General features: G+C 47.6%; 3 protein-coding genes across 4 annotated transcripts; 1 reads left to right on the top strand and 2 right to left on the bottom strand.

Annotated features, from left to right (window-relative positions):
• The first annotated feature begins 210 nt into the window (after positions 1 to 210).
• LOC123123521 (protein KTI12 homolog) lies at positions 211 to 5,406 on the top strand. The gene is made up of 10 exons (XM_044544047.1): positions 211 to 412; positions 1,126 to 1,294; positions 1,409 to 1,512; positions 1,894 to 1,950; positions 2,568 to 2,653; positions 2,928 to 3,013; positions 3,492 to 3,607; positions 4,306 to 4,356; positions 4,456 to 4,542; positions 4,904 to 5,406. The coding sequence occupies exons 2-10, from the start codon at positions 1,141 to 1,143 to the stop codon at positions 5,066 to 5,068; spliced, it is 906 nt and encodes a 301-aa protein (XP_044399982.1). The 5' UTR covers positions 211 to 412; positions 1,126 to 1,140; the 3' UTR covers positions 5,069 to 5,406.
• Positions 5,407 to 5,514: 108 nt separating this feature from the next.
• Positions 5,515 to 10,257, bottom strand: LOC123123520 (uncharacterized). 2 transcript variants are annotated; one of them, XM_044544045.1, is made up of 5 exons: positions 9,998 to 10,257; positions 6,803 to 8,858; positions 6,423 to 6,627; positions 6,109 to 6,302; positions 5,515 to 6,037 (listed from the first exon to the last, which is right to left on the bottom strand). In XM_044544045.1, the coding sequence occupies exons 1-5, from the start codon at positions 10,001 to 10,003 to the stop codon at positions 5,898 to 5,900; spliced, it is 2,601 nt and encodes an 866-aa protein (XP_044399980.1). In that variant the 5' UTR covers positions 10,004 to 10,257; the 3' UTR covers positions 5,515 to 5,897. The 2 variants fall into 2 exon arrangements, with proteins under 2 accessions (XP_044399980.1, XP_044399981.1); XM_044544046.1 differs by lacking the exon at positions 9,998 to 10,257 and adding an exon at positions 9,025 to 9,543.
• Positions 9,817 to 11,479, bottom strand: LOC123123522 (dnaJ homolog subfamily B member 8). The gene is made up of 4 exons (XM_044544048.1): positions 11,079 to 11,479; positions 10,807 to 10,975; positions 10,419 to 10,513; positions 9,817 to 10,263 (listed from the first exon to the last, which is right to left on the bottom strand). Exons 1-4 carry the CDS (start codon positions 11,397 to 11,399, stop codon positions 10,048 to 10,050), a joined length of 801 nt encoding a protein of 266 aa, XP_044399983.1. The 5' UTR covers positions 11,400 to 11,479; the 3' UTR covers positions 9,817 to 10,047.
• Between the last annotated feature and the right edge of the window lie 568 nt (positions 11,480 to 12,047).

The raw sequence follows: 12,047 nt of genomic DNA, 5'->3' as shown, positions 1-12,047 counted from the left end.
GAGGATAAGCATTGGGGGTTGGGAACGAGGGGATAAGCATTCGTGGGCCCATATCAGACACGCGTCATTCGAGCGACGCGGCTTAAAACAGTCAGAAATCAGTCGGTTTACAGGAAGAGTTTTTTAAAAAAAAGAGCATGTGACTGGGAATGCTACTCATGCAGGTTTCTGCAAAGGAGATTTTTTATTATGACAAAAGTCAAAACCCGGCCCGTAACTTTCCTCTGCACCCGACCCGACCCGTCTCCTCCTCCAGCCCGGCCCAACGGAATCTCCTCCCTCGCAGCACTACCAGTCCACCGCCGCCGAGCCCTAGAGCTCCGTCCCCCCGCGTCGCCGCTTAGCGTACGCACCACCGCACCGGCAGCAGGCGAGGGGCGGCCGGCGACCTACTTTGGAGCGCAGACGGAAGGTGAGCCCCATCTCCCCTCTCCCCTTCTCCCCGTATACCCCAGGGCAGCAACGGCCATCTCTCTCAGCTCCGGGCGAGGCTCCTCCATGCCCGGCCGCCGCCCACGGTGTGCCCCCTTCCGATTCGTCCGCGCCAAACGACCTTCTCGCTCTCGCGATCGATTCCCCCTAACCAATTTCGGCTCCACTACAGTGGGAGGCAATTCTCGCCGCCACCTCGTCGAGGAACCCTGTCTTTGCTCGCTCGAGAGCTCGCCATGTACAGCGAGATATGGCTAGAGATATATGTTCAGCGATACTGATTTGAGATCTCCGTGCTGGGTTTTAATTAGGAGTGCTTTTTCATTCCCTATTGGTAGCCCAAACCAAACGACTAACTTCGAATATTTTCTCAGAGGCTGACCAGCTATGTGACCAACTTCCTTATATAAATCATCAATTTCTTCGTATTTCATATGCTGTATCAACCTCGATAAATGGCATGTATAGTGGCCCTTTTGGCACAGACAACAATATCCCTGCACAGAGTGATTTAGCGTTAAACATTTGCAAAGGGGAATTTTCTCGACTTTTAGCTTGTACTTCCTCCGTAAACTGATATAAGAGCGTTTAGATCACTAAAATAGTTATCTAAACACTCTTATATTAGTTTACAGAGGGAGTATTTGAAGATGGAACCATGCCCTGATGCTTTTGTTCTATCCGTCTCCTAAGGTTTCTGCATCTTCCATGGCGCTTGTGGTGATGTGCGGGCAGCCGTGCAGCGGCAAGTCAGAGGCTGCAGCTTGTCTCGCTGCCGCTCTTCGCTCCTCCGTGCTTGACGTTACTGTCCGCGTCATTGACGAGTCATCGCTCCATCTTGGACGCGATGAAAGCTACAAAGGTATTGTTGGTTTTTAGTCTTCATGTTTTCTCTATGCCACTATTCAATTCATTTTTATTTTTCATTTACCATCCGCTTATTTCTGCCAACCGATTTTGTGCTTTTATTTCTTAGATATGGTTGTGGAGAAAAACTTAAGAGGAGTTTTGAGATCAGAAGTTGATAGGTCCGTGTCACGGGATGGCATAATCATCGTGGATTCTCTGAACAATATTAAGGTGATGGCAGTACTGTGTCCTTAATTCTATTGCTGCAACTTGCAATCACTACTCCATTCTCAATTAGTAATAGAAGATAGAAGCAGTACTGTATGGTTATCTTCTTTATATATGTTATATTGTTGTACCTGGCACAGTGTGATCAGGGGAAACACTTAACAAAATCGGGGCCCCTCCCTGTGCTATGGTTTTCCAAACCACTCAAGTTTGGGAATTACAAGCTCAAGTCCATCGTTTTACATAGTAAAAAAAATGTCAATATAGCTCAGTTTTTGTTGTTGTTTCTTGAGCAGTTACTACGTAAACTGTAGTATGAAGTAGATTATGCAACTTATGCTGTACTCTGTTAGAGGCGTGATTATTTTTACCTATAATATGCAGGGGTACCGATACGAGCTGTGGTGTCTTGCGCGTGCTTCGGGAATAAGATATCGTGTGGTAGGCACTTGATGTCCTGTTTATTGACTGTACATTGATTTTACACATAACAGGTTTACACTAATATGAGCATAGCACAATGAAATCATGATGAGATGGCATCATGTGTTCTCTAAGTATTGTTGTTGGTTAGATAGCAATAGAAGTAAGGTAGTAAAGAGACAACCAGATAATCATAAATGCCACATAAGTAGAGCTAACACGAGCTAATTGATGTGATTCATGACTGGTGATTGGTGAAGACCCACTGACATTAAAATGTCAGTTCAGAAATTAAGTTCTCCCTCCGACCCATATTGTCGCTCAAACGGATGTATCTAGCATTGAAATACGTCTAGATACATCCATTTGAGCGACAAGTAATATGAATCAGAGGGAGTACAACATGGGAAATTGGAGGGACAAACCTTAATAAATAAGATGCGTTACCAAAGTGATCTTACTAAAGTATTTTTTTACCTGATTTGCAAACCATGATTATGTCCTACACAAAGTATCCTTTTGAAGATAGTGCATGTAGAAACTATTGGCCAGTTTACTGCGCTTTTGCACCATTTAATATTGTAAATGATATAATAGTAAGTGATTTCCATCATACTTCATCTTTTATGTTTCAGTTCTTTTGTGATACAGAAGTGGACCATTGTAGGGATTGGAACGTCAAGCGTCAGGAGAAAGGAGAACCCTCATATGATAGCAATATGTAAGATATTTCTCTTGTGGCTCTTGTTGACCTGTTTGCAAAATGTAATACCTCTTACGAATGAGATATATGCTGCACAGTTACTTTGTTTGCTCTGATTTCGAATTCATGTATATATAGTTGGCATTTTTATTTCAAATCACTGAAATATTTGATAGGTTATGGAAGGATTTGCTGTTGTATCGGGTTTATGGGGAAAGTAATGGACTCTTTGTCTCCTTCAGTTTACCGAACAGGTGCCATTGCTCTCTCATGATTTCTTCTGTTTTCACAGATTTGAAGATCTGGCAAGGAGATTTGAGAGGCCGGATAGTCGTAGCCGCTGGGATTCCCCTCTTTTTGAATTGTTTCCATCTAGAGGTAGTCTCATTTTGTCTAATTATTTTATTTTCACAGCATGCGTGATCTGAATCAGTACTAATATGTTCATCGTATATCTAATCTTTGTAATTAGTTACTTATTTGGGCGGAGGGAGTATCACATATGTCTAGTACCTTATGCATTACTCGCCATAGTAGATGTTCTGTCCTTCTATTGTTCTATAGTCCCTATTGGTTGAACCCTCAATATTTATTGCTTGTTATTGTCGAACACTCATAGAAACTCATGCTCATGTGATTGATTGAATTGGTAATTATTTTAGTTAATTAGTTTATTGTCAGACAGAAAATTCCAGGCTTCTTTTCACAATCCTTTCTATCCAGTTTTATATTGGTTACACAAGAATTAGTACCACCCAAGAAATGGTCACTATACTTGCCTAGTGCTCGCTCTCTACTTCCTTAATTGACTCATTATCCCATTTGATCGATCTGTTTTGTCTACTGTTTTCAATAGAGGAAATTGTGGAATCTTCCCCTGTTATTGCTGAGGCTGTATCATATTTGACTAAGAAAGTGGATTCGAAAACAAGAGATGTGAAAGTTCTCCAGCCTACAATAGCTACTCAGTCTGTAAGTATAAATGTTTCTCTAACAAAGAAATTTTTGTATACATCATTCACTGACTACAACTGCATGATCTTCCAATACATAAACAATTCCAAAATTATTTGGTACTCTGTTAATGCCTGCATGAATTTGGTGTGGTACTATATATTGTAGCCAAATACAAGAACATATTAAGGAAATGTGTTTAGTTCCTATGCTTTTTTTCCCGTGTTACACTACTGGTGAATTTGGTTCTTGCTAAGCTGGCCTATCCAGTCTTGTATGTGCTAGTGTTGGCTTAGCTGTTGCCTCTAATCTGAATAATCTTTTGAAGGTTAGTTATGTTTTCCTAGACAAGCACTAAGCTATGTAGTAACGAAAGTGCTGTTCGTGTGATTCTTGCCCACGAAAGCGAGCTGGTTCGTCTCCCCATGCAGCTATTTTTCTATCCATCCCAGGCTACGGTGCCTAAAAGAAATTTTGCTTGCTCCAAATGCAGAACGGTGTCGGGCTAGGTTAGTGTTTTTTTTTGCTTGGAATCCAGATGAACCATATCTCAAACAAATTCTGTCAAAATCTGAATACCCCATGATGCAAATGCAGAAACAATTAAAGTCTTCCTAATATTGTGCAAATACTGTGTGTTTCCAACCTGCAGTACTGTTCCATTCACACTGGATTTCCTGTAGATTTAAACAAATCCTGACTTGATAATATTTTAGGTACGGACTACTGAGGGTAATTCACTCTACGAGATGGACAAAGCAACACAGGTAACTGCAGTTTTCCTGGCTGATGATATCTAGTCCCAGGAAATGTAGCAACTTTTTCAGAAGGAGCTGCAAACCTGTGATATGAACTGTACTTTGCAGGAGGTGGTCAGTGCAATTGTGGAGGCACAGTCTGGTGGTCTTGGGCTTGCCATGAACAAGATTTCTCTTGGGCCCGACTTGCCAACTATATCCTTTACTGTTTGCAATATTCTCTTAGCAAATTATATTATTGCAGGAGTTGTAAATAAAATATATCCGTCTTTGTGCATCTGTAGGCTATGTTCTGTATGCACAACTTCCTAGTAAAGAATAACCTTCTGATATCGTACATGCCATGCGTTCTTTTTCAGACTTGCAAATGACTTTTCAAACATCAATCAAGCAGACTAAAAATTCTGAGGTAGAGTAGTTTTCTGTCTGCATGGTCTCAATCTAGAATTGGATTCACCTTTCTATATTATTACTTTGCCATAAGATAATCAAGTGAAGAAAACCACCATTTGTTGGATATTATCATTGTGCGGTGAGATCCTTGACTGACTTTTACATTAATCTTCGAAGACCGGTTGGCCTGCCCGAGCTACGGAGCCTCCGACGCACGTTCATCAAGCTGGCAGGGCAGTACAGTTTGAGCGGGCGACCCCCACCAACAGACGCCGACAGCGCGAAGAGGATGTTTGTTGACTACTTGAACCGAGAAATTGGTGGGTGATTCTCTGATGAGTAGTCCTGCCTATGATGTACTACTTCCCAGGGGACAAAATGCTGGAGCTGGTAGCGTTTTCCCCTGCCATGTTCCTCATCTGGCTTCTTTCGGGGCGTCCAAGGAGATTATTTTGCCTCGCATGAGCTTTGCCACAAGTATTCATAAATGGCATGCCGCTGTGTAATTCTGTAGCTCCTGTACCACCCAAATAGTTTTCGCTGGTGTTTGCAACTTGTAAACTACACAATTTGGAAATATTTACTGAATCATTTATGTAACGGCTGCAACTTGCTACAACATATTTGAATACTGGCTCCAGATTAGTGTTCTTTATTCTGCTATAATATCCTCAGCTACTAGTCGAACTTCCTTCTTCTGTTGATAATGGGAGGCCCTTCAGATAAAAAAAACTGATTGTTGATTATGTCATGCAGAAAAGATAAAACAAAACGAAAACAAAGCTGCTGCATACTTGGAGCATATTAGGAGAAGCTCTGGTTTTAGAATATCCATGACCGGAGAAAGACAGAAAAAAAACATCCAGTCTCTAAATACCTCAATCACAAAGACACGAGAAATACACGAAACTATCTCAAGCACTGAAAGATGCATTAAAGTCTAAACCACAGAACAAGATGCACCTATATCCCTTGTATGCTACTTGCATAAAACTTCCTTTTTTTCCATCGAATATATCACAAGCATCGAAAGATGCATTAAATTTTAGATCACACAAGAAAGACCTATATCCTTTTTGCTACTCGAAAAAGTTTCTTTTTTCTTCCAGATAACTGCTACATGGAAATATACCGCAAGCAATTCCCTTCTACTTCCATTAGTTTGCAGGTTTATCCAAGTTAGAGCCAACTCGTTCACCCACAGTCGGGGTTTTCTCTTCATCATTGGAATCATCTTTGTCGGCATCATCAGCCTGGATTCCTCGGGAAGCGCCTTGGATCATCTCATCATCGACTCCTGCAAACAAATTTTCATGTGTAACCCTCAACATTACCCACGGACAAACGGGAAGCAAGGAGGATATGTACCTTCAACAAAGGACTCGAATTCATCACCCGGTCCTGCTGATGGGGTCCAGTTGAACGGTTGACTAATCTCCATCCAGTTTGGCTGCTCCGCCGGTCCAGAGAACAGTGCAGATCTATCCACCACCCAGTCATCAACTATGTCTATGTAGTCTACCGAGATTGGATCAAATTCCTTCGCCTTGTATTGTTGTTGCCTATGAATAGTTGTATAAATCAAATCACTTGTTGCATCCATGCTTTGCTAGCTTTTTTTATTTTATTTCAGAATAACATGTCATCGATTAAAACATTCTATGTAACGGGGATTTGGTTACCTGTTTTGTAGCCGCAGGTTGCATTGAACAAAGGTGAGATGATGCATTCGTTGACGTTCAAAAATATTCATTCTTTGGTCATGGAGTGGTTCGAAAGGAATGTGTGTCCGATCACACCCTTTAGCGCTGCAGGTTTGACTGAGGATACGTACTGCCAAACGTGTTAAATTCGGGCATGCTCCGCCATACATATACCACCACTCAGCTGCAAGATAATACAACAAGTTAAGATCAAAGTATCATCAAACAAACTTGATGCTTTAACAAATGGAGCGTGGAAGGTTGGTTCAGAAACCTCATGCTTACAACAATGCTAGTATACTTTAGTCAATCAAGTAAAAGTGAGTTCAATACAATCTGTAATTATGTATAGTACTAACCAGGAGGTAAAGTACGCCGGGCTCGGATAGCCATTTGCCTACGAAAATCCCCAGCTGCCTCGCTCCGATACATGTTAAGCTCCTTCTGAATTTTATCTTGGATTTTGACATCGGACACCAGCCTTTCTATACAGTCTAGCATTCCTGAGAAAATCTCATTCGATATGTTATCTCCAATTCCATCAAAAAACAGTGGATTTAGGAAGAAACCAGCTGAATGAAGCGGTCGTTGCATGTGCTTGTCCCATCTCTGGTCAATAATGTTCCAGTAAGGAATATAGTCGCTCTTCTTCACCAGCTCTTTCTTGATTGCTGCTTTCGCTTTGTATAATCCAGCATAAACATACCCCATAGCAGGCCTCTTGTTGCTACCTACCAGCTTGAGAAGATGCACAAGTGGTTCGGTGGCACGAACAACTAAGGCACATGAAGACCAAAATTGCAAATTGCTAACAATATTGCTCACTTCTATCCCTCCAGGTATCTTTGGCAACAGGCAGTGTACCCATTCATCTGAACTGACCATGGCTTGCAAATCCTCCTTCAGACTGTACATGTTTTTCAGTGTCACGAAGTTCATAGCAGCACGGGTCTCTGCAGGAACTAGCAGATCCTTCCCCTGCAGATGCTTCTTCATCAAACTCAATGCAAGAGCACTGCTGTACAAGAATCCAGTGATGGTCTTTGCGTTGCTTATGATCTCACTAACTGCCGTCGCCTTGCTGAAATCTTCAAGCATACCATCGATGCACCGGAAAGTGCATGGAGACCAGAACAGCGTAGGAAATGTTTCACCTAGCCTTTTCCCTGCGGCTGCATGAATCTCAGAGTTCTTTGTGATCACTTGGACGACATTTTTCTCTCCAACTTCCTCAACAACACTCTTCAGCAGCTCGAACAATGCATCTGATGATGTGACGATATCTGTTGCATCGACCGATTTCAGAAACATGGTACCTTCAGGGCAATACACCGAAAAGGTCATCAAGGTCCTGCCCTTGTCAGTCGACCACTCATCGGACAACACAGAGCACCCCGTGCGGGTCCATGACCCCTTGTAGTACTCCAACTGAGCCGTCACTTCACCCAGCGACTTCTTCAGAACACAGCCACGGAAGTCATGGTACGAGAACACCTCGGGCCTCCCTCCCATGGACGCAATGGCGTCGACCATCGGCTGGAAATGCACGGAATTCACCGCCTCCAGTGGCACACCGGCGTCGTACAGGAACCTCCCAACCGCCATGCAAACCTGCTCCTTGTCCGAGCCAGCAGCCGGATCGACATGCCTTGACGGCGGCGGTGCTGTTGCTGTCGCATCGAGCGCCATGATAGTCTGGTGAGGAGGCTGCGTCTGGGGAGCAGGAGTAGCAGGCTGGAGAGGCTGCTGCTGCTGGGCCTGCGGAGCAGAAGCAGGAGCGCGCCTCACCGCCAGCGTCTTCTTCCTTCTCTTGGTGGCGCCCCCGCCGGTCCATCCCGACCCCGTCCCCATGGGAGGCGTCGTCTCCTCGGCGCGGGGGGCCTGGTTGAGCGGGAGGACGTGGATGGGGCTGGCCAGGTCGCCGTTGGAGGCGGAGGGGGAGGGGGAGGGCGAGGAGGCCGCGGGCAAGGCGGCGGGGGAGGGGTCGGCGGAGGCGACGGCGGCCATGGCGGCGGCGAGGGCGCGCTTGCGCAGCTTCTTGGCGGCGACCTCGTCGAGGCTGCGGTGCATGAGGGCCTCGACGTCGGCGGGGACGTCGGGGCAGCAGCAGGCGTTCCCCGGGCGGCGCGCGAGGTGCTCCTTGAAGCGGTGGATGCCGCCGCCGAGGAAGTGCTTGCCGCAGTAGACGCACTTGAGGCGGTCCCGGCCGGCCAGGCGCACCATGAGGCAGTGCTTCCACGCCGGGTCGTGCTTCTGCGCCCCGATCGGCACCACCACCTCCAGACCCCCCTCCCCCGCCGCCGCCGCCTCGTCGTCCTCCTCCGCCGCCTCGTCCCTCGCCACCGCCAGCGCCACCGCGTCCGCCGCAGCAGCAACAGCCTCCGGCTCCGGGGTCGCCATCCGCCGCCTCCCGCCCTGCACCAGCCATCGTCAGTCACCGAGGAATTAATCCCCGAGAACTAGGTTCCGGAGGAGCTAATAATCCCCGACCAGGCGGTGAGGAATTAAACCAGGCGAACCAACCAAGGGAGAGGACGAGCCTGGCCCTGGGGAGGGGAGAAGAAGAGGGGAGAAAACTCACCGGGTTTATTTTTTCCTGTGGTCTGTCGGGGAATCGGCCGGGCGGCCGGCCGCCACGGAATCGGCGGAAGAAATCCGGGGCGGGGTGGGGCGAGATGCGGGGCGGGGGGAGAAGAAAACCAGCCAGGGGCGGAAGAGATTGAACGGAGCGGTTCGGTTCCGATGGGGCTAGGGTTAATCTCTCTCTTCTCGCGTTCGCGTTGGGTTGGCTGGCTCGGCCGACCGGGCTGAGTGGGCCGATGCCACCACAGGCCCCCGTGCAGTTGGGCCGGTTCGTTCGCGAACAAAAAATCCCAAGGTTTTCAGCGACGCGCGCACCATTCCCAGAGCCAAGTTTCAGAGTGCAGGCTGTCCGAAGGAAAGAAAGTTTCAGACTGCTTGCTGGCCGGGCGTCTGGCCGATGGATGGATTTCCAGAACACTGATCCTCCCCCAAATCAACCTACTTCCTCTATCCATGTATACAGGGCCTAATGTGTTTTTCGAGGCTACTTTCACCACACGTTAGAGCAATAATATATGACATGCAAGATTTTCACACTCATATACTATTAATCTTATCAATAGTAAAAGGCAGTCTCAAAAAACACATTAGACCCTCTCCTATATATATATGGATGGATCATGGATGGAGTACTCCTTCCATCCCATACCATGATATAACACGTTTTTTCAAGCTTGCTATGTAGACGTTCATGATTTCCGAGTGTCCCTCCATCATCCCGTCGAATCGAGCTGTGTACTTGGGACACAAAATACCATGAAAGGAAGAAGGAAAGCAGGAACAACAAATATGACCGGGATATCAGCTACTTTCACCCCCAAAATTCCAATCCAAAAGCAAACCGCAAATCCTAGAAACCAGCAACAGTACACACATTTTGCAAAACGCTCATGAGTTCTGTCAACTAAATTACAGTGTCTAGTAGTTGTAACTATTACTGCCATCGGGGAAAAAGTCGCTGCAGGAAATACCTTCATATGAAAAACATCCTGTCAGTAGCAACTGCAATATGCAAAACGGTTTAGCTAAGCCCCAGCTCCTTCTTCAGCTGCTCGAGAACGGACTCTATGTCAGACACGCCGTCATCGGAGCTGTTTGTTCCTTTCTTGTCACCCCAAGCCTTTCTGCCACCCCCTCCAAACTGCGTGTACGGATCATTGCCATCGTCATCCTCGGTACTCGAGCCATCGACATTGAGTTCGTTCTCCAGGAACTCCACAAATTCCTCGCCAATCGCCTAGATAAGCAAATATAATTTGCATGAGCTACGCCATTGGCCATAGTTACCAGTTGCAGCATTATAATTGTTGTTGTTCTGCCAGGTGAACATTTGCCTTCCTTTTTCCAAAAGTAAAATTCACAATGAGCAACGGTGCTGTAAAGATAACTTACTGACAGTTCTTCCCACAGGCTTTTAGGTTTCTGCTCTGAGTTCAGGCCAGCCTCCCAGTTCTGAAATTCTGTTTGCAGGTCTTTAAGGAAATCCCCTGCAAAACCAGGAACCAAGTGGCGTCAACAAAATGCGCATTTTTTTTACCGATCGATCAAACTTGTTATGTTGGCAGATTCAAAACTGCAATAGGAATTGAATCTACAAGCAGTTCCTTAGCAGAAAACTGCAATGAAATGGCACTAACACTAGCAGAGTGTACCACCGCATCAATGATCAACCACTGGCAGACATCCATTTCAGTTCACTGACCAGCATAAATTTCCTAGCCCCAGAATAATATACTGCTAATTTGTTAGAGCAGAAGAGGAAGAGAGGAGATTTCAGTACCAAACCCATAGAAATCCTCTTCTGCATCAGCTGGCTTGCTGCTCCCGGGAGACCACGAAGAATCAGGGCCGCTGCTGCTGCTGCTGCTCGCGTACTTGGATCGGCTCTCCGAGTTCATCAGCGTGTTGTAGGCGTGCTTGATCCTCAGAAACTTCTCCTGAGCATTCCCCTACAATGAAGCAGAGCAAACCCGCCGTTAGGGTAACAGTACTGAAGCTACTTCTATCGCTGAATCCTCCCGCCTGGATGCGAAGAGGAGGGGAGCACCGCACCTCCTTGTTGACGTCCGGGTGGTACTTGAGCGCGAGGCGCCGGTACGCGCGCTTGATGTCTGCGGGCGCGGCCGACGGCGCCACGCCGAGCACCTCGTACGGGGACTCCCTCCTCCGCCCACCTCCGCCGCCGGCGCCCGCGCGGACGCGCACGCTCGCCCGCCGCGTCCACCGGGAGGAGCTGGGGCCGGAGCGGAGGGAGGCGAAGGCGCGGACAAGGGGGAGGAGAGGAGGCGCCGTGCCCGGAGCAGAGCGGTGGAGCGAGGGAGGGGGGAGGAGACGCGGGGCGGCGACGGCGGCGGCGTGCACCCACAGCGCCATGGCGGACGGATTGGGTTGCGGGGCTCGCGGCCAGGCCGCTTCGAATGGCGAGCGGAGAGAGGCGTCCTCCGCCGTCCAGATCGACCGGTGCGGAGGATCCAACGGCTGTGCTACAGGCTGATGATGAGTAGCATCCTCTCGCGGTGCAAACAGCCGAAAAAAAACACATATTTGACCTGTGGACGAAACCGAATCACGATCTGAACTGCTCTTGAAAAAAATTCACATACTGACCGTTTTGTGTGGCGCCTGACAGCCGGGCGCCGCACCCCACTATGCAGCGCCCTAGGCTTAGGCGCCGCAAGCCCGGCCAGCGTGACAGCCCGGGGCCAGGCGCGGCCCCACAGCCAGCCGTGCAGCGCCTAAGCCCTAGGCGCCACAGAGTATAATGTGCAGCGCCTAGCGTTTAGGCGTTGCACAATGACTTAAGGCGCATCGGGCCAGCCTTCCCAGGCAGTTCTTCCCCCTCTCCTAGGAAGTTAAGCAGCGGCGGCGCCCCCTTCGGACCCCCTTCCCCCCTCCCCCCACATACCCCTCTCAGATCTGAAGATTTTAGCCGTGGATTCGATCTTCAATCCCTTCTACTAGGTAAACTCCTCCGTTCCTTTTATTTTCCTCCGTAAATTCGTTGCCATTTTAGAGATTTTT

The sequence above is a fragment of the Triticum aestivum genome, chromosome 5D, assembly GCF_018294505.1.
Source record: "Triticum aestivum cultivar Chinese Spring chromosome 5D, IWGSC CS RefSeq v2.1, whole genome shotgun sequence".
Classification (NCBI taxonomy): Eukaryota; Viridiplantae; Streptophyta; class Magnoliopsida; order Poales; family Poaceae; genus Triticum; species Triticum aestivum.
The sequence above is the reverse complement of the archived record's forward strand: the minus strand, read 5'-3'. Positions and strand labels throughout refer to the sequence as shown.